The sequence below is a fragment of the Rousettus aegyptiacus genome, unplaced genomic scaffold (genome assembly GCF_014176215.1).
Source record: "Rousettus aegyptiacus isolate mRouAeg1 unplaced genomic scaffold, mRouAeg1.p scaffold_m13_p_6, whole genome shotgun sequence".
NCBI lineage: Eukaryota > Metazoa > Chordata > Mammalia > Chiroptera > Pteropodidae > Rousettus > Rousettus aegyptiacus.
Window position 1 is genome coordinate 11,285,604 of NW_023416309.1, and position 20,852 is coordinate 11,306,455.

A 20,852-nucleotide genomic window follows, 5' to 3' on the forward strand; every position below is an offset into this window, starting at 1 on the left:
CAGATGGTGTATGTCACATTGGATCAGCCATGATGGATGGGCAACATGGAAGAGTCTCAATGGACCCTGTGTTGTCCACACTGGGCATTGGGCAGTGACGCAGATCTGACTCAGGCTGCTCTAGTGAGTAGCAAGTACTGAATACTGCTATTGTTTTGATGAAAAGAGCCCTGTGGATTGTTTTTGATCTGCATATTAACAAAGAAGAGAAAGACAGCCAAGTTATTTCTTAGAAGCAGCAAGAAAGACATTTTCCCTTGAAATTGTGCATGATACATCTCTATTCAAGAACACACACACGCACACAGACAAAACAAACAAAAAAACAAATGAAAAGTCTTTTCAACCAGAACCTGTGGTTTTCTTTCTTTTATTCCTTAGTATACATGAATATGTGAAAATGCACAACACTCAGACATGCAGCCTGATCGAGTGATAATCTCTTATAATGTGCCTCTATTTAAAGTAACAAACAGATGGAAGGTTTATGAGCAAGGCTTGTAAAAGTAAAAGCAAATGATTATAATAGTTGTACTTTTAATAGGATTCCCTACAATCTAAAACATTATTCTCCAAGGAACAAATTGTTCTATAAAATAACATTACTTAGGAAAGACACAGTCCGCCCCGACTTTGCTGAGGCAACATACTCCATGATGGTCTTTGATTGCAGGAGGCTCTCAAATCAGATCAGCAACCTGGGAGAAAGAACACGGAGACACCACGATCCCCAAAGAAAACAGTTCAGTAGAAAAGGGAGAAAGATTCAGGGGGAGAAAAGGGCTATGAGATATGTATAAACTTTGAATGTATTCTAATTCTCTACTTAGAAAAAAAGTTTGGGACAATCCAACGAATTTAAGATAAGCATACAACATTACTTCCTCCACTTCCAATGCAGACCCAAGTCCAACTTCAGCACTTGCTTAACAAATGATGGAATTGTAAGCAACCCAACACTAATTCATTATCATTATCCCTTTTTAAGAGAAACCAAACTCACTATAATTCTATCATTAAGATAAATATACTGTAGTGATGGCCTTTATGTAAATTATAATTAAAGCTAATCTTAATTAAAGTTATTACGCCATTTGGGGAGAAAATAAACAATCCAAAGACAGGGAAACAATGCGGTCAATAACTCACTCCAAAAATATTTTTTGCCTCCAAAGCTCGCATTGAGGGAGACATTCCTGTGTATGATACAAATGGTTCTGACATTAAGAAAAGTAAACAAGTAAGAAAAATAAAGATGGAAAAATTCTGTGGTCAGTTCACAAGTGCTTTTTTATTGTTCGAGGCAGGGTTAAAGCCTTTTATAAAGACAAGGATATATGTGCCACTAGATTGGATATGACATTGGCCTAGTCTAGCTACCCTTGCACAGAACTCAGGCTGCCTGTAACATGCCATGGACAAAACACATATCAGTGCTTCTAAACAAAGAATGAGGGCGGGACCTGATGCAGCTAATTTAAATCATTATACCAATGTTGTTTTGTAGATCAAATAGAAAAAAAGGTACTGAAGTCTGGTTATTAATGGATTTGAGAGACAAAGGCAAACATTCAATATCCTCTATTAGGCCTTGAGGATTTTAATCTAAGTAACAGGTTACATAAGCTACAAGAGGGACTGTTGCCACCCTCAATGCAAGTCATTCATGGACTGTGCAGACTCAGGCCAGAAGCCATGTTAATGGGCTAGAACTGAGAAAGTAGGTTCTTCTTGAGTATTTCAGGGATTTTGACCTCTCAGAATTTTACAATAGCAATACTCTAGTCATTTAGTACCTATAACTTGGAAGGATTCTCTTTCCAGTTTTGCTGTTCTCAAACTACCTAATACTGGGAGATCCAGGACAATGAACACCTGATATAAACAGAAGCAAAAATAAATGCTGTAGTGTTAAAAGGAACCATCCTTTCAGATATCTTTTAGAGTGATTTTACTGGTGTACCAATATATTAAATGACATTATAGTCACCCAACCAGTATGATCATGCTTGTTTTCCTTGTAACGTTAGTGCTGAAATATCATCAAAAATGCACAAGACCATCTCACAAACTATGAATTTCATTTCTGAGAGGTCCTGAGAAAGATAGCAAATTCAAAGGGTTTGTGCCTTCTGTTAAAAACTGTTTGATCTGGTGGGTATTTTCTATAATTGTCCCTTTCTTTCTAACTTCTGACCCACTACTCTATCTTTTATCACCTTACAACCTTTAAATAGTACCCAAAGGAGCAAGGCAGCTCCAATCAGAAATATGGCCATAGACGTTGCTGGAAGAGTGTGTGGTTAAAAATGAATGACTGAATGAATGAATAAACAATTAAATAAATAGAAGCTCCTGGTGCAACCGGAATCTGGTGCTAGGAAAGATGTCTGACACTGTCTAGTATTCAGGGTAAGAAGTGGATTTAGAAATGAACAAAGATTTAGGAAAGCTATTTGTTCCAATTCAGAAATTGTAACAACATGAAGTCAGCCATAAACCTATGGCCGGGCTGGGAACATATACCTTCTGCTCTCTGAAAAACTACAAACTAAAATGCATTGCCTGTGATAAAGATGCTAAAGGATGGGGGCAGGGGGATTACACAGAATATAAGAAATTAAGATTTAATAGGGAATAAAAGAAAGTGGGCTTCATCTAAAGTACGACCATTTCACTAAAAATAAACCGACGGCACAATGGTATCAGAGGGATCTCTACTCAATAGGCAAGCTAAGGACACAGTCTCTCTCACTTGGCTATAGCCACTGAGTGTGCTCAGAGAGGCCCCAGGTGTGACCTCTGCTCCCCTGTGAGCAGTGGAGGGGGCAGGCAATCTATCATGGTGTTCATCTTGTCAGCCCTGGTGCTTTGCCGCTGCTGTCTGTCACCTTGGTGGATGAGACCTGCTTAAGGGCAATCATGTCAATCTCTATGTGACCACTCAATCTAAGGCAGAAAGATGATGTTGACAGGCAAAGTCAACAGAAGGTACCAAAAGCTAAAGTCATAGCCTTCCCACAGAGATGCAATGCGGGCTATTTTTTTTTTTTCTTTAGCTTTTCTTTATTTTCGCTTTCCCTTTTTCTTTTATTCTCATGACAGAGGCTAAGGCATACAGAACTTGACTTCAGAGCTGATCATCTCGGATAAACCTGTTGCCCTCTGAGTTTTTTCCATAGTAAACATAGCGACATTTCCCCAGGACACCTGAAAAATAAAAGGAAACACATCATTACAAACCACAATTATAGCAAGGACCAACTGGTGCTGTGATGCAGAATCATAACACAAGCATAAATCCAATGGGTGGCAGCAAATGAAATAAGTCTCAGAGAGACAGACCCTACTTTCTTGTCCTCAGCTTTGACATTCAAATAAAATGTCACCAGAGCACAGGCTCCTAGGAATAACATGGTTCCTGCATGATGTCTCTTCATATTCCAGAGATGTTTCTAGTTTTGCCAATTACTCCTCAAAATAAAGCATAACCCTCTCCTTTCTCCAGGTCCCCTTAGCAATTTCTAAAAATGGAAATTTAAGAGTTTTTACATGGTCCCAGCCCAAGCAAATAATGTGGAACAGTCTTCCCAGAATGTGAATATTTCCAAGTCCTTTATCATGAATCACTTTGTGAACTTCCAGAAAGAACCTTTCAAATCCCAAGAGGCATCAGGCACATAACAGATGAGTAAGGAGAGTGGTGGTGTTGATAAAATGCCACATGAAAGGTAACAAGAGTCTCCAACATTAAATGGCTTCTTCTCATAGGCCTCCTGAACTATATTCTCAGGTTGGAATGCATTTAATTTTCATCTTCAGTTTTATTTTAACTAATTATATGGCTTCCTATATAGTTTTCCTCTCATTCGAGAAAATTATAGGAGGACTTACCTATGAAAAATACTCCTAGAATTGGGTCAAATCTTTTAGTCAACTCAATATTTATTCTAAATATCTAAAAGAAATCACCTGCCATAGTTATTACGGAAGCTTTGTGGGATTATTAAGGAAAAATAAGTTGTAAGACAATATTTAAAACAAAAATTTGATTTTTACAACCTTGAATTTTCTTCTACTTTTAGAAAACTTAAAATTCAGCTTCACAGAGTTGCCTTATTATAGCATTTGAGTCTCTGATGCATGCATAACCAGGAAAAAAAACCAAGAAACTAGATGTCCACAAAATATTAATTTATGAGCCACAAATCTGCCTACAAAGAGAGCTATCTATATGGAGGATGTTTTTCCCCATCAGTTTGATAGTAGGAAACCAACAATCACCATCTATTTTTCATTTGGGATAAATTAGCACTTGAAATTATTCAGGTTCTTTGCATCAGAAGTTCTAAGTAGTAAGTATTTTTGTGATTGTACAAGAGATATTTCTCTACCCCAGAACTTTAAGCCTTATTCTTAAATAAAAACTACACGTGACTCTTAGAATCTTTGAAGGACAGGGTAGATGCTCCCTGGTTTGGATGGCGTAGGAGGAAGCTGGGGATTGCTGGGGTTAGACTCTCCGAGAATTAGCAATAGGATGACATTATTCCATAGACTCTAACTAGTCTTGGGCATGCCCTCATTACTTCTCTTTTCTGCCATGCTCCTATAAGCAAGTTTGGTGTGGACCAGACTTCACCCTTGGCCATGCTTTCTCCTTGGCCACCCATCCTCAATTACTGTTTTTGAGTTTTGGTCTGGTGCCTGGAAACACTGAGCTTGGATGGAACCTCCCTGAGACCCTTCTCAGATTTAAATGATTCTTCTGGCTGTTGGCAGTGAGCTGTTCCCTTTTTGTGCTGAATTATGTAGCACCTGGGGTTGGACTAATATTGCCACCAATGCCGGAACCATTCTGTGGGCTTGGCTCTCCAGGATCTGGTCCAATAACCATATCTCCTACAGGTCTGGTTGGGAGTGCTTAGATGTTTCTGAAAATCTACAAGATGCTTCCTCAAACATAATTGATTCAAATACATCTTCGAGAAACTGAAAGAATGAGGCAGGGGGATGTTAATTTCTTTCTACAGTACCAAGACTACCTGAATTTTTATAAAAAGGAGTGGAAAGGGCTGTCACATATCATAAAGAACAGTCTTTCTCTTAAGTGAAAGGATGAAAGGCAGACACATACACACACCACCCACCAGTGGGTACATTCATTCTCTGCTATAAACTTTCCAGTAAGTACATTCAGGATTGAATTTCTTTTCTCTATCCTTTCTCCGTGATGAACAGCAACTCCATATCTTGCCTAAATGTAACATGGACATAGGCTGGAAATATTCTGGAAACAGGCTGTATATCCTGGAACATGGGTTCTAACATGGAAGAAGGTAAAGTGTTCTGAGCCACGCTCCCCAGCCCTTCTTTCTGGTCGGCATTGATAAAAGTCTTTTGTAAAGCCTGCCCTGTTCCTTTAGGCCTGGAAGCAAGAATCTTTATAGATATCCTGGTGAGAGAGCGCTGTTTGATGAATGCAGGAGACTGCAGTGAGGTGTCAGACTTGGGAAATGAGGCAAGGACATGAGGTATTAATATTGTCAATGATCTCTTGATGGGAAAACGGATACCACGCTCACCGTCAGATTTAAATAGACATCAAGTGCATTAATGACAAAAGGGCAGACTTCAAACAAAGGGTCTGTGTAGTGAGGAGCAGAGCTAGTCTCTGCGCTGGCAATAACCTGATCTGAAAAGGCACTGTCAGGGCTCGAGACAGGCCCAGGATTGTGTGTGGTGACAGAAAACAGAGATGCAGACAGAGATACCAGTGCCATATTATGCCAAGGATATTCTAATGCTGTCTGCCGCTCTAACGAAAGCTGACATCACTCCGTACCACTTGGGGTCTTCTCTGCCTGCCCCTGAAGAAGATTTCTCCCTAAACATTATAACAAAACTTGCTGTCATTATAAAGTTCCTGGCAGCCCTGTTCTGTCAGAGCGCTGGGGTCAAGAGGCCTAAGGATAACCTCAGTCAATCTAAATTTGGACTTTGCAGGCAGACCCACTCAGCCCCCCACCTCCCGCACTGATATCTTGGCTACTTGAGGTGATCAGAGTGCCAGTGTGTGAGGAGCTGTCTCCTTGAATAAAATCCTTAAAGGGAAGGCATTCGGTCGGAGGGCTGCTCCAGAACTGCATGGACATGGCCTGGCAGCCCCAAACGAAATCCAGCTGCTGGTGCTCCTCTGGGGGGGAGGATGGTCTGGCTACTGATGGTTAAAATCAGGCTGAAATTTTTAAACCTGAACTGCCTGCAATTGCATAAATTCAGCAAATGTTGCCTCTGTTGAGACTCTCACTCGAGCTGAGCTCACAGTTGGGAAATGAGAATCCCCCAAATGGAACTTTTGTGCTCAATAAACAAACAAACAAATGACATTAATAAGAAAGCGGGGGGGGGGGGGGGAGGGGGGCGGAGTACAGTCCTATGTGCGGCCACAGCACTTTATTTATCACAGAGGTTATTTGTAAAATCACAGGATCTGCTCATAAATTGAGGTGGTGGTATGTTTCTCTTTCTCTTGCTCTCCCCATGGCCCTCCTTCTCCGGTGAGTACAAGTGCCATAAACTGTGAAAATTACGGAGGGAACAGTTTGCTTGCAAAGAACATTTTGACAGGGAGGCACTCAGGGACTGGAATTTGGGAACCCGCTGGTTTTGACTCAGTAGGCGGCGGTTTCCATGTACATCTGCAATGCATTCATTTGTTTGTATCTCCTAGAACTATAATGTCTTGGGACTGGAGGGGGAACAACACATTTAATGGCATACGTAGTGTTTTTAATTAAAATATCTGGCTTTGGCCATAATAAATGAAACAGGCTTGCAGTGCATCAGGACAATGTGTAGCTGTCTGTACGCAGTTTCTTTTTAGCCCGCCCCCCTCCAAATGACAGCATGTTATCCCCTGGGAAATCCTTTCCTGCCAAATGAGACTCCTAATTTTTCTTAAGTAGCCAGTTCTGCCATCACCATAAGTTCTTAAAACTATAATTATGAAAAAAAAAATGTATTGGGAAGAAACTATTTTAAAGAGGTCCTTTATCTTTTAAATGTTTCCCCCCTCTGGAATGGATATTCTAATTATGCAGGTTAAGTTACGACCTCAGGGCTGCCTGAGGGTGTGGGAATCAGCCTCTTTTTTGGATGCAAGGCTCTGATCCCAGGGATGCTGTTAGAGACTTTGTTAGGAAAAAGGAAAACTCTCTGCGTTTAAACTCAGCTCTGCCCCTAACAGTTTATGACCATGTTTGTGTCACTTTTCCTCACAAGGCTGGTCTCCCCATTTGTAAAATAAGGACAAAGGGTCAGATAATCTCAGAGGTTCATCTTAGTTCTGAAATAGATGAATTAGTATTTTCAAATGTTTTCCTTATGAAGATGAGGACGTCGGGTCCAATATTGCCTGATGTAGCACGCAGATCCAATGGTCAGTTAATCAAAAATTTGATTTGGACTAAGATTTTGAAACCCATCCAGTTCATTCCCATTATATATAGAAGGGAGTTCTGCTGGACCTCATAACCCCCAAAGAAAGAATTTCCACTAACTTCTCTGTAACCTGTGTTTCATATTCAGCTAGAAAGTGCTCACCACTAACTAGCCTATGCCCCACTAACTTTGATTTCAATCTCACAACTATATTCAACAGAACTAAAGACTAAATATCAGAGTAGGTGGTCTACCATTTGTATATTAGTAGTGAAAAAATATAATTTTTACTTATACAAATACAATCTTATTTGATGATGCAGTACAGGTTGGACCAATAAATCCATATTTGTAAAACAAAGTTTCAATCTTATTATCATTATTAACATTAGTTTCAGTAATCAGCATTTTAAATGCTATTATCACAAATGTTTGTTGAGTGTAGCTGTGTAATGACAAACAGATTTTAATGTTTGTGATTACTAGGAGCTTATTATTAGGCAGCGCTACAAAACAGACAAGGAACAGAGGGCTCCTCGAAGAACTCTTGCTCTCCAATCTGTATGAGTAAAGGAAAAAACTAAACTCTTTATGGCCTCTGAAAATAGCAACGACAGTGTTGTGAAGAGATGAGTGACAGAGAAGAAAAGAGTATTTGGAGAGTCTTTCTGGTCTAGTGTGGAAGGTTCTGGAACTATGCTTCCATGTGATACTATACATATCCATTCACATGTCACATTTACAATACTAACTTCCTCCCCAATTTCTAATACCCAGTGCCCGAAATGGTACTTAGAACAAAGAAGGTGTTCAGTAAATATATGTTGAATAGATTAATTAATACAGTTAAAATTGTTATCAATAGACAATTTAGACAAAATACAGAAAGTTAAGAATTTCAATTGTTGAACACTCATACTTTAATCTCTGGTAAGACTACAGATGTTTGAAATGGTTTAAGAATACATATATATTAAATATTTGCTTTATTAAAGAAGGGGGCAAAGTAACAGAAGGTAATAGTTTCAATTCCTAAACACCAGTGTTGTTTTTATGCTGAAAATTTTTCTCCCATGAAAACAAAGCAATCACAACGTCTGACTGGAAAGAGAGAAGTGAACTGAACATTATCATCCAGTGTTAAGAGCTGTAAACATCATACACAGGAAAAGACATTCCCCAGAAAGCACATTCCTTGCTCTTTGTTATGTGCAGGCTGTGAGTAAACTCGGACCTGGGCAGGAATAAACATCCATGTTTTATGATCTTGAGAAGTGGCTGGAGCAGTACCCAGAGGTCAGTCTGTGTGATGTGCTATCAGTTCTGCTGTGGATATCACAGAGGATTTAGCACAGCCTGCAGAATTACAGGCGCCTAACACAACATCCTCCTTCAGTGTAAGCTATTCAAATACTAAGTAAGGCAAAATGAAAAAAAGAGATTTTAAAAGGTCTTAAAGGAAGGGATTGCTTGGAAGCAGTTTTTGTGGAAGGAGAACACTGTCTGTACTCCATGCCAGGCATATTTTTGCTTCTTCTGCAGACCTATCTCAGAAGCCCCAGGCTGGGAATAAAATGGGGAAAGGCTCTCCACCTTGTCGAGAGAGGGTAAAGAAGTCAAAGAGGAAAGTGAGACTTCCTTTTCAAACTAGCTGAGTGTGACTTTAGGCCAAGTGTCTCCGTTTATAATCTGCATCTCAGGTTGGAATGGGATGTGAGATCTTGCAGTGCTTGCTAACCCCTAAGGTCTGTAAGGGCCCCTCCTGTCTTCACCATGGACCAAGGGGCATACTGTCCTTGCTAAATACTGCGGTGGCCACCCACCACAGTATTGCCCAAGGGATGTTTCCAAGTCTCTCAAATGAGTTTTCTTTTGAACTCTTCTTTATTATATAAAACAAGCCCACAAGGGGTATTCTGGCTCCACCATGCTGACCCTGATATTTTGCAGTGGTGGACATTTGAATTCTGCCATTTGACCCCAAGGATGTTTTGGATTCAGGCGTATGGATATAAACATGTAAACTAGTAATTTTTCTTTCAGAAAGCATTAATTATTTATAGCAAGCTCCACTTAATAAATATAATTCCTTAATTTTTAAATTCAAACTATTTTTAATATTTTTATTTTTATTTTATTGAATTCATTTTCAATGAGATCAATTCTTTTCCATGTAATTTTTACATTAAGTTTAAATTCCACAATCGGCATTTACCAAATATTAAATTTTACTGATTATGTCTTCTAAATCTTTGAAAGTATGTATCTTACCAAGTCACATTTCCTTGACTAAAATTTTACAGATCTAAATTGTGACAGGAAGACTTACATCTTCTATTAAAGTTTAGTCAGCACATTTTATTGTGTGTAATTTTACTTCATTTTAATTTTATTTTGTTTTCATTATTTCTACCAAGATGAATTCCTCCCCATGAATTTGTGCAATTTTCAATATACCAACAAGATATAAATTTTAGTCTATTTTCATCCATAATAAATTACATTATGTGCAGCTTTATTTGCTATCGGTTTTGTTTCAGGTTGATTATTTTTCCCAGCAGTGTTTATTATAAATTAAAGTAAATGATAGCTTTTATTCATTTTTTAGCACAAGGAGTATGGAAGACAAAAGTAAATACTCTGGATGCACGGTAAGATCCAAATTGTGGGATTATAACATGCTGCTTTCTATCAAGCACCAGTCAAAAAAACATAGTATGGGCCACCTAATCAAGGGTTAGGATGCTTCCATATCCTGAAAGAAAGATGACACAAATGCCAGGCAACATATCCTTTTCAGAAAAGGGCATCTGGCCCCAATGCTCAATCCCCTGCAGTGAGGCCTGATGGGGGGTTAAACTTTCCACCAAGAGAGAACAGATTACATAGCCTGCTTAGACAAATGCTGGGCTTTGTCAAGTCGCACCAGCATGTTTGTAAGGAAGAGAAAGCAGGGGAAGGAAGCCAGTCAGCAGGGAAAGGATCTTGGCAAAATCTGTACTAAAGGTGATAGGAATGCACAGCTGAGAAGCCAGCCTCCCTGTCCAGGGAAGGCTGCACAAAAATAGTCACGTGAGTGGGCAGACAAGTTGACATGTGATGAGCCAGAGTCTGTGGAAAATACACTCCAGGCTCTAGGGGGTAGCTGAAATAAGGCTTGTCATTTTAGAAGATGAGACAGAGGTGGGAAATGCAGAGCAGGTTTTTCCCTCAATAATCTGTGAGTGGGAAATGTAAAAGCTGGTCCAAGACTGGAACATAATTGCATCTTTGAGTGGATCCTGAGTAACCAGCTTCACTGTCCCACCTTGAGCACCTGGTCCCTGCATTCAGGTTGCAGATGCCATGTCCATACACAGAACTGATCAGGCCATTCTAAGACCTTACCACATTGGGGAAATACTAGACTGACAGATTTAAAAGTTACCTGGCAGTGGATATTTCCATTATGTGAATCCTGGAAAGAAAATGGTCAATATGCTTTTCCTGAGATGTCAATGTTTTCTGAATTCCTTTCTTTGTACTGGGGGTGGTGTGAGTAGGCAGAGACTGATAAGAAAGAATCTAGGTCTGTGGGGGGCTCATTCGCTCCCTTTTTGGAATATCATTAATATGAGTGGCTCTTATCTCTATACATGCTATATTTTAATCAAATAAGAACATAAGCATATCAGAGATCAAACGTCATAGTAAAGATGTCCTTGTTCTAACAACATCCACCCCCCTGACCTAAAAAAAAAAAAAAAAACACTGCTAAATCTTCTTAGTCATCCCAATTTTTGTTTTTCTCCTCAGGTGACATTTTGTACCAGCTTAAAATGAAGCCAGAAACACTTTTTACTCTGACTTCCTAAATAGTGATTTATTTATATACTCCTATAATGATAGTTCATTATTTTGCTATACTTCCCAATAAACTTAAACACAGAATTGGGGATTTTTTTTAAAAAAGTATGCTCTTTACCTCTATTTAATAATACTCACAAGGACAGACTTCAAAAATCTTCATTTTGGGTAATCCCTTCATTGTGTAGAGGAAAAGGAGGTTCAAAGTAGCTTCCTAAAGTCACCGTACCAGATCTGACACCCATCCAACTTTGCCTTTCTATAATTCAGCTATTTCTGAATTATAGGACACTGACTATAAGTCAGGACAGAATGTCAAGATCGCCAACAACCTGACTTTAGGCTGACTGTTACCTACCTTTCCGCAAGGGGAAACTTGAATTTTCAAGGCTTATTTGGTGTGACTGTATTCCTCTCTCCCTCATCTCTGCATTCTGTGTGGGGTTTAATGGGTTTGAGATGAGCTGGATTCCAAAGCGCATGCCAAGATGGGATGCACATCAGTTAAGATTTGTGAAGTTTCCTTCAGCAGTGCTCGCTGATGGATGTCACATACACCGGGACAGTGGTCAAGTGGCATAGTTTCATTTTTCTTTCATGGGTCTTGACAGCAGGACTCAGAAATCTTTCAAACAGGTGAGAGAAAGGAAAGAAAAATTTCACCCTTGCACTACCTCCACCATTCCCACTATTAGCTCCACATTTATCTTTTCCACCTTCCCTCTTAAATTGGGAGCATTGCCACTAGAGGGCAGCATGAATTTAGGAAAAACAGCAGCTTCCTTTAAAAAAATGATGGCAACTATTCAGGGAGGGTCATTAAAGACACACTGTGCTTTTGGTCACCAATTATAGGTTCCACAATGATCAATATGTCATGTTTGTTCAATTTATGCTGAAGAGAATGGGGCTACCAGACACCCCCCTTTTGGGCTCCTCTGGCCTTAATTTCAGGGACTGATTTTCTTTGCCATCAATTGCTCTAATCTTCCAGGCTCAGAGTTTGGGGATTTTTGCATATCACCCACATAAACATAAAGAAGCATGCAAACTAATAACAAAGATACATTTCCATATTTCTTAGAAGAAGATCATTTTTTACCATGAAAGTCCGAAAAGAAGTTATGCCACCCAACAGGAGTTACCAATCATCATTTCATAATTGAAAACATTAAAACAACAACAAAAAAACCCCAAAAAACAAAACAAAAAATAAAATTGGATCAATAAGACATATAAAAAGTGTGTATACTCCATCCATGAAAACCATAGCTGCCTCCTTTTAAGATCCTCCCTGCCCCAAACCTACCCAGCCATTGTCTTCCCTCTTAGACTGCCTGGACCAGATTAATCAGAAAAGAGAGGCATAAGCTACTCAAAGATAAAATAATAATTCTATTTTCTGTTCAATCATCATTCAGTCACCATCAGTGGTCTACGGCCCATGAGCCAGTGATTATTTTCATGCTGAGAATAACAAATGACCACCTCACGTTAGAAGGAAAGAGGTACTCATGGGTTTCCCAGAATTTTAAGCATATTAAAACAGACAAACAAATAAACAAATAAATAAATAAAGGTATGACATACCAGAAAATGGCATTTTAAATTAGAATTTTCTAGAATTAAAACAAACAAGTAGGTTCAGAGAAAGGAGTAAAAAAAATTGATGTTAATAGACTAGGTGACAGAGTTGAGTCCAGGTGCGGCTCTCCATTTCAGCTGAGAGACCTTTCAAGGGGTCAGTGAAGCAAGTATAAAATGGCTCTCACACACTTTCTTCTCTTATAGAACAGTCATGTGATTGACCAGACACTAGGGGAATATTGGGTTCCAGGCAATTGACTAAATTAACTCATTAACTCATCTTTCACTAGCAAACTTTTTGAGTCTTCCCTCATACATGAAACCATAGTGACCACACCTGAGTATTTCTTCAAGCAGTTATAGTGAGGATGTTGCAGTTGGGGAGTTTAGCAGCGGTGAGAAGACTGCTCATTATCTGTTTCTCAGAGTCTTAGGGTCTCCGTGCAAAAGGATGGAGATGACAACTTTCTATCTAGGGTTTGTGAACCTAGGACATGTAGGTACTCGATAATTTTTTTTGTGTGTGGACTAAATAAAATCTCTCAGGGTATTTTGTCTGCAACCCAGTGTTTAATATACATTCTTGGAAATTTAAAGGAAGAGAAATTGCATGGATTATCCCCATGACAGTGGTTCTCCAAGTTGCCCATGTATCAGAAACACATGAAAACCTTGTTAAAACAAATTGCTGTGCCCCATCCCTGGAGTTTCTCATTAAGTGGATCTGAGTAGGGTTTGCATTTTTGCTAGTTCCCAGGTGACAGTAATGCTGCTGATTGGGTAGCAACCTTTAAGAAACACTGTTTCACTGTTAGGACAACTTAAAAGGCTTCTTTATCTCCTTTTGAAAAAATAAAACTCTTGACATTAGCTTTTATTCTTATAAAGTTAAGACCACTCAAATTCTCATATAAAAAATCTTGTTGCTGAGGATCCTAAAGTTCATTGAGTTTTAGGAAAAGGAGGTTTCACTGTCTGCCCAACAGTGGTCTGAAAACAAATGGCACCTAAATGTAAAAAAAAGATAATAAAAGGTTGCTGTAGCTCTTTAATATAAAACAAAAAAGTATGAGTTTAAATTTAAGCAATGGATAGATTATATTAAAAGAAGAAAAGAGGTTTTTAGATAAGTAGAATAGAATTGAACCTACAAACCATAATTTATTAAGTATAAGATAAAAAAAAAAAATCGCAGAAAAAATTTTCCAGAAAGTCTTTAGCCTCCCTCTAGAATGACAGAATCTTATATGAAAAAATCTTAGCAGTGGGGGTCCTCCTGCAGAGTTTGAATGGGAACTTTGGCTTTGCTTTCAAGCAGTTTGTTTTAGGTTTTCAGATCTATTCCTATTAGAAAGCTCACATCAAAATGGGGGAAAACATCCACAGCTCTGTCTAGTTTTTCTGGCTAAAACTTCTCAAGAGAGTCATTGAAAATAAAGACAAGTTGCTTCTTCCTTTTTTTTTTTTAATTTTCAAGTTAAAAAAAATAATTATCCTCTCAAATTAAATTAAGTAGACCCAGTAACAAGTTGGATTGTTGTGGTTCAGACCCTGCAGGGACTGGGGAAAAGACCTTCCTTCTTTGGGCACATTAGTCCAGTCTCCGTCTACCCTTCATTAGAATCCAAATAAACTTTTCTTGTACTGATATTACTGTAATCTTTCCTAATTCCGGGACACTATAAATTGCTTTCTCCAAAAAGAAAACAAAAGGAATCTACTGATATATGATCTAACTGAAAAAGTTTGCATTGCAAAAAATAACGAAAAGTCTGTCATTGTAGAAAGTGGCGTATAATTCTTGGGCAATAGCAAATCTCACAGCCAAGTGCCAAATTATTTTCATTATTTCCTAGTCTTCAGCTCCCCATCCTCTAACAAACATTTAAAAACAAATGTACATATATATGCTAATTGCTAATGCAAGAAACTATAGGTTAAGAATTAATAGCACAAAGCATTTCATAAGAGCACTAAGAACCTCTGGTACATTTTCTATTATTATTATTATTAATTATAAATATTATTTATTTTTTATTTTTTTGCCCAGGATAAAGACAAAGTAAATAGTATATGAACATATTATAAGGATCTTCATAAGGGCCAGGCTTATTAAAACTTAATGAAGGCACCACAGTCTCTCCAGCTATATTAAGAGGGTTGTACTTTTTGCCTATCGATGGAATGGCCTGGGTCAGAGAACATTGCTGACAGTGGGTGGTACCAGGTGTTATCTGTCTCTGGAACATACTACTTTGATGGCTTGCAATATTACCCCCTTTAATTTGGCTGGCTTGAATTTGTCAGGATTCACCCTGCGGTGAGGTAACATGCCTCCATATTGGAAAAAAATTGCCCATGAGCCAATGTGAGCCTTGCACCTAATAGAATACATCTGGCTCTGACAGTTTGATGCCCAGCTCTGAGCCACATTCGGCAACACAAATTAACAGCGTAGACATTGCCCACGCTGAGCAGGAAGTAATAACCTGCTACCTGCTACTTGGCCAAAATCTCATTATAAGCCATTAAGGTAATTGAGGGCCAAGACTCTGCGAATATTAGACTCCCTGAGCGCCAGTCGTTAGTTCAGTAGAAGAAAGACTGTGAATAGAAGGGGAGGTGGGGCCGATTGGGGAAAAACTGCTTTGGACCATACTGCGAATTCCAACTACAGGGTACTCTATAGCTCTAGGAAATTCTGAGTTGTTTCTCTTCTGCCCCAAAGCACATGTGACCTCTGCTGGGGTGGGGGGTGGGGGCAGAGGGGGTCAACTTAGGACTCCAGGAAGATGATATAATTCTCGGTAGGACTCTAACAATGCTATACCTTTAAAATTTGGTTTAAATAAATATTGGGGACAGGCACAGAGGGAAGGAGGCAAAAGTAGTCAGCGTGTTCCATGAAGAATAAGCATAGGAGCTGGTACAGGGAGAGAGGAAGCCACCCACTCTCCTTAGAATACAGAGGCTCTCTAGAATTACCGCACATATATGAGCCTCCATTCTTCTGTAGTGGACAAAGCCAACTTCTTTTCCTATAGGGCTGGCCCTCTTAGTCTCTATCCAGGATTGGGCTGCTATGGATAACATGGTGTGGGGATTGGGGAGGGAATCAGAGCAGAAGTCCAATCAATCAATCAATCAATCAGCCAAGCAGCTGATCAATCAACCTGATTTTCAATACCATGAGAATGGCTCTGGACTACAGTAACAATGAGAGCTATCAATAAATGTTTCTTGGAAAAAATTATATAGGGCTATGGAGAGAACTAATTGAAATATAATAACTGTCTACGGAAATACCTTCTTATTGTCCCCCCACACAAATTAAAACACTAATTCACACTAATAAGAATCAACTGTTCAATCATGGGAGCAAGTTTATGCAAGCTTTACCTAACGTAATAATAAAACATCCTGACTGCCATGTCTTCTTTAGAAACCACTAGAAACCTGGTCAGTAAACTCTCCTGGGCATTGCAAAGTTTCCAATTCATCCATCCTATGGCAGGTCTCGATGAAAGGCTCCTTAGCCTTGGCATTTTGAATGACTTGGTATTTGGGGAAAAATAAACACTATAGATGAGAAAATAGTGTTCCTAAGGGTGAGGATGTCTGAGAGCATCAAGTCCACACACTCTGAACAACCTAAGATCATCTTCCTGACTCAGCCACACCAACTTCATTATTTCTCTTCCCCTAGAGGGTTAAGCACAGTCTGGAGCCTAGAAAATGGCTGCTGTTGGTATAAGTGAGGCCTTCCTATAACTAGATCCTTCAGGAAAAAACAAATTAATCAACAGCAAGCTGAAGTGGGTTTAATGATTGCATTCTGCATACAATCAGCTTTTCCCTTTTCAAGGGCCATCAATATGTCAAGGGAAGACATATCTGAAGGATATAGCTCTTAACATCAAGGTTATCTATTCTCCACAAGGCTCCCACTCCTAGCCAGGCTGATACTCCACGCTGCCTGTGTCTAACATTTTCATCAACTCTGCAATCAATCAAGGTAATAATGTTGTGCAAAAAATCAATTAACAACGCAATTAAACTTTCCTTATTATCTCAAAGGGCTGAAATAATACCTAAAGGGAAGATAGACTCACTGAACGCAGACATCCATAATCCAATGTGAAAGTGAATTATGAGGTTGGACAGATGCAGGCATGTGCTGGTGCTGTTATTTTCCAGGGGTTATATCTCATTGTGGCAGTGTATCAGTCAGCCCCAATCCCAGACCCTAAAATTCCAAATTACTTTTAAGAAATATATGATGTGCAATATCCATTTCATATTCTCTTTTAAAGATAACCCCCTCCCCTCCAAAAAAATTGAACAGCCATATTATTCAAAGACAAAATGATCTTTCAACAAGAACATAAAATATAAAAGCTATAATAACATTTACATCTGTATAGCACACATCTCTGTAAATGCAGGTCATCTATTATACATAATCTGCAGTGCCTAAGAGGCCCGGGATGCCGCACAACATTTAAAACCCAAATGCATAAATGTGAAAAATCCTATGCTGCATCTGTGGCTTCCCCCAAGTGGATGTTTCATCCATGCCTGTTTGCGCACACACACACATGCACGTACACATACACATGTAGGTAGAAGCATTGGTAACAATGGAGGTATTACTCAACATGAGAACAACTATATTATTTAGCAATTACACTCAAGTTGCCCTGAAAAAAATGTCTGTAGAAATTGAGCATTTATAACACGTAAAAAAGAGACGACTATTAACCTTTTGCTACAGTAAGGACTACCAAGTGCTTGAAATTACACACTGAAATGAGATACACAGACTGGGAAGAAGTAGTTCCCCGACATTTACAGGGTTCCTTTTAAACTGTTCAGGGCCCACCTGCAATGGTCGGGCACCATCGGAATAAGTCCTAGAGACTCTAGAAGGAAAACAAGGGCTAGGGGAAGAAAGGTTAAAAAAAAAAAACCAGTAAAAATCGGCAAACAAGAAGTGCCAATGGAAGTTTAATATTATTTGAACATCCCCTTAAAAAACAACAACACTGATTTAAAGGACAACCGTGAACACGGATATCATATGCAAATGCTCACATAAAACCATCTAGTTCCTCTCTTCATCCACTTGTCCTTCTCTGTCATGGCACCAGAGACTCCCTATGACAGAGCTTAAGGATCTTGCCAGCACATATAGAAAGCCCAGGAGATTGCCAGAAATTAATGGGAGCCAAAAGAATGGATTTAGAAAGAGACTATTCCAAATTTGGGCCTTGGAGAGTTATCTGAATCAGAAAAAGGAAGAATTTCCCTATTTCTTTAATAAACATGTTGTGACACAATCTCTAGGTTTTGGTAATAAACAGCTATTCTCCTAGCAGTGTGGATTTCCATATATACCACCTGGAGTTGTGCAGGTATTGTTGTTTTTAAATACAATTGCTCAACAATAATTCCTTTTTGAGAGTTACTCACTTGTAACAAGGAACCATCTTAAGCCAACTTTCCCCCGTTTTCAGCGCAGCAAGGAGTATGGACTGAACCCCAAATGCAGATTTAAATGAACAGCAAAGCAAGACAAATATATACAAATGTTCCATAATTTCTTAAGAAAAATAAGGAAGCAACTCATGATGCAGAATTTCAACAGAAAAGTTAAACAGATTAGTGAATTCTGCTATTTCTTTCCTAACTTTAAGGAACATAATTAATATGTTTTCATTTTCAATGACTATATTGTGTGTGTATCAACTGGAACTGCTCCTGCTGTGTATTTGATTCCACTGACGATGGGGTGGGTTGGATTTTAAATGATGTGTGAGCACTTCTGTTCTTTCCGTGCTCTGGTTTATGTGTTATTCATGACTTATGTTACAGACATGGCTGATACACAGATGTAAATGTTATTAAATCTTTTGTATTTTACAGGCTTTGTGAAAGGCTTCTTTGTTTTCAAATAATTCGCTTAACCACCAAAACTAACCAGTAATATATGACAATATCTTGGGAATTTTTTTTCATTGAATTTTCTCCCCTCTACTGTTATTTTTTTTTATCAAAATAAAAATGTAGGATAAGTTGTCAGATGGAAATTACATCTTTATAAGAAATTCATGTGTGTATATATGTGCCATGCACAAGTGTGTGTTTTGTGTGCAAGTGTGTTATGTGGGCATATGGCATGTGAGTAGATGTGAATATGTTGACTTATACCAAATCAGAATTCAAAGTCACCCAATTCTCTATTACCTGCCAAAGATGCAGTTGCCTTACTATATTCGGTATCTGACATAATTGTTCATTTCGCTTTGCTCCATCCTCTTCACATTTCTCAGAATTTCAATAGAAATGTGGCAGAGGATAAACCTCTTCATATAGATAGCACTTAATCGGTTTGTGCCTCTTGCTGGTTCATTTTTTTTTATTATTATTGATTTTAAATTTAAACAATGCTCTGAGGCCGAATAATGTACCTCTGCAAATACAACTGACTTGACTGAAGGAGGTGAAGAAAGACAGATGTACATTTTGGTACTGAGAGCAGTAGCCCAGCTCAAAGAACTCTAACAGCAGAGAAGGCTCAGACCCCTCCCCACCCTAAGAGCAGTGGGTGCACCTGCTGGGTATCCCAAGTGTCCTTGTGGAAGGTCAAGGAAGGCCTTGGCCACTCTGGGAAGTATGGTGGAGTCCAAAGATTCATTTCCAGCTCCTGATCTGTAGTAACTGTTCTGCGCAATTCATTCGGTTTCTCCAGGCCTTGGTTTCTTAATATCTGGAGAAAATGATCTCTGAGGGCTATTTCTGTTCCAGTATTATCTAAACAGATTTTCTGTGCTGTGCATAGCTCACAGGATTGGCACAGTAATATAGACCCTTACCTTTCCATGTCCCTCTCTTCCTTTCCTTGGTTTGCCTCTTTCCCTCCTAGAATATCTATGACCCTCACATCGACTCTTATCTTTCTTGGAATTTCAATTCCAGAATAAAAACATAACTGTGTTCTTTCAGATGCCTGTCCTTTCATGCCTTTTTTGAGAAACTAATTCTCTGATTAACTAATTCACTTTAGGATGTTAATAATTGACAATGAAAGAGAGTTTATTGCTTCAGGTAAAATATTTTATTTAAAAAAAATAGATACATTAAAAATAGACCAACTGTATAAATCTCTAATGGAATTTCAGGCAAAACAGGCAAGTGGGAAACACTATGTGCCAGTCACAATCAATGATACTCCAAATAAAGAAAGAAAGGGAGAGATTCTTTCTACATTTGAGCAACTAACAGGCCAGAAAGGGAGAGGACTTGTCAAATAAGACTAAGTGCGAAAAAGTTTTCTATAATTATAGTACATACAAAATGTTAAGCAAACACAGAAAAAGGATTAGCTCTGACTCAGGGAGTAAAGGGGTGAGTAGAAGGCATTAAAAAAAGGCATTTTCTGTATCTGTATTTCTCTTTTTAGTTGTGTTAAGTAACAAATATATGTTGTAATAAGTTAAACACAGAGGATATATTTAAAAGCAAAATTATTCCTTACAAGATTTCTGTGACCACCTGATATAGAGTGGCTCCCAGGATATACTGTTGGAGAGATATAGATATATATAGATGCAGGATATATGGCTAAGTAAAAATGCAAAAAGCAAAAAAAGTACATAAACTCAGTTATTTTGGGGTAGGAAAGAGGTAAAATAAGATTTAAAAAGTAAATTCATATCTTCATAAGTTTTTCACAAAGAAACATAGAAAAGATAAACCAAAAACTAATAAGAATGACCACATGTAGTGGGAGGGTTAAAATACGGTGCAGGGGATTAAAATGGACCTGAGACGTTGCTGACTATATCTCTTTTTATATTTATATTTATATTTTATGGGTTCAAAAAAATAAATTAAAAAGGATGGAAAAAATAAACCCTAAAACTAAATAAAACTGGAAGAATGAACCTAATTGTATATTGAACAGCATAATGACA

At 38.5% G+C, this 20,852-nt stretch overlaps 1 protein-coding gene across 1 annotated transcript in view; it reads right to left on the bottom strand.

Moving 5' to 3' along the window:
• Positions 1-364: 364 nt before the first annotated feature.
• LRMDA (leucine rich melanocyte differentiation associated) overlaps positions 365-20,852 on the bottom strand; it is a 977,871-nt gene continuing 957,383 nt past the window's right edge. Inside the window, exon 7 of the mRNA XM_036222003.1 lies at positions 365-3,210. Coding sequence (XP_036077896.1) covers positions 3,131-3,210 — 80 coding nt within the window. The 3' untranslated portion in view covers positions 365-3,130. The remainder of the gene's footprint in view (positions 3,211-20,852) is intronic.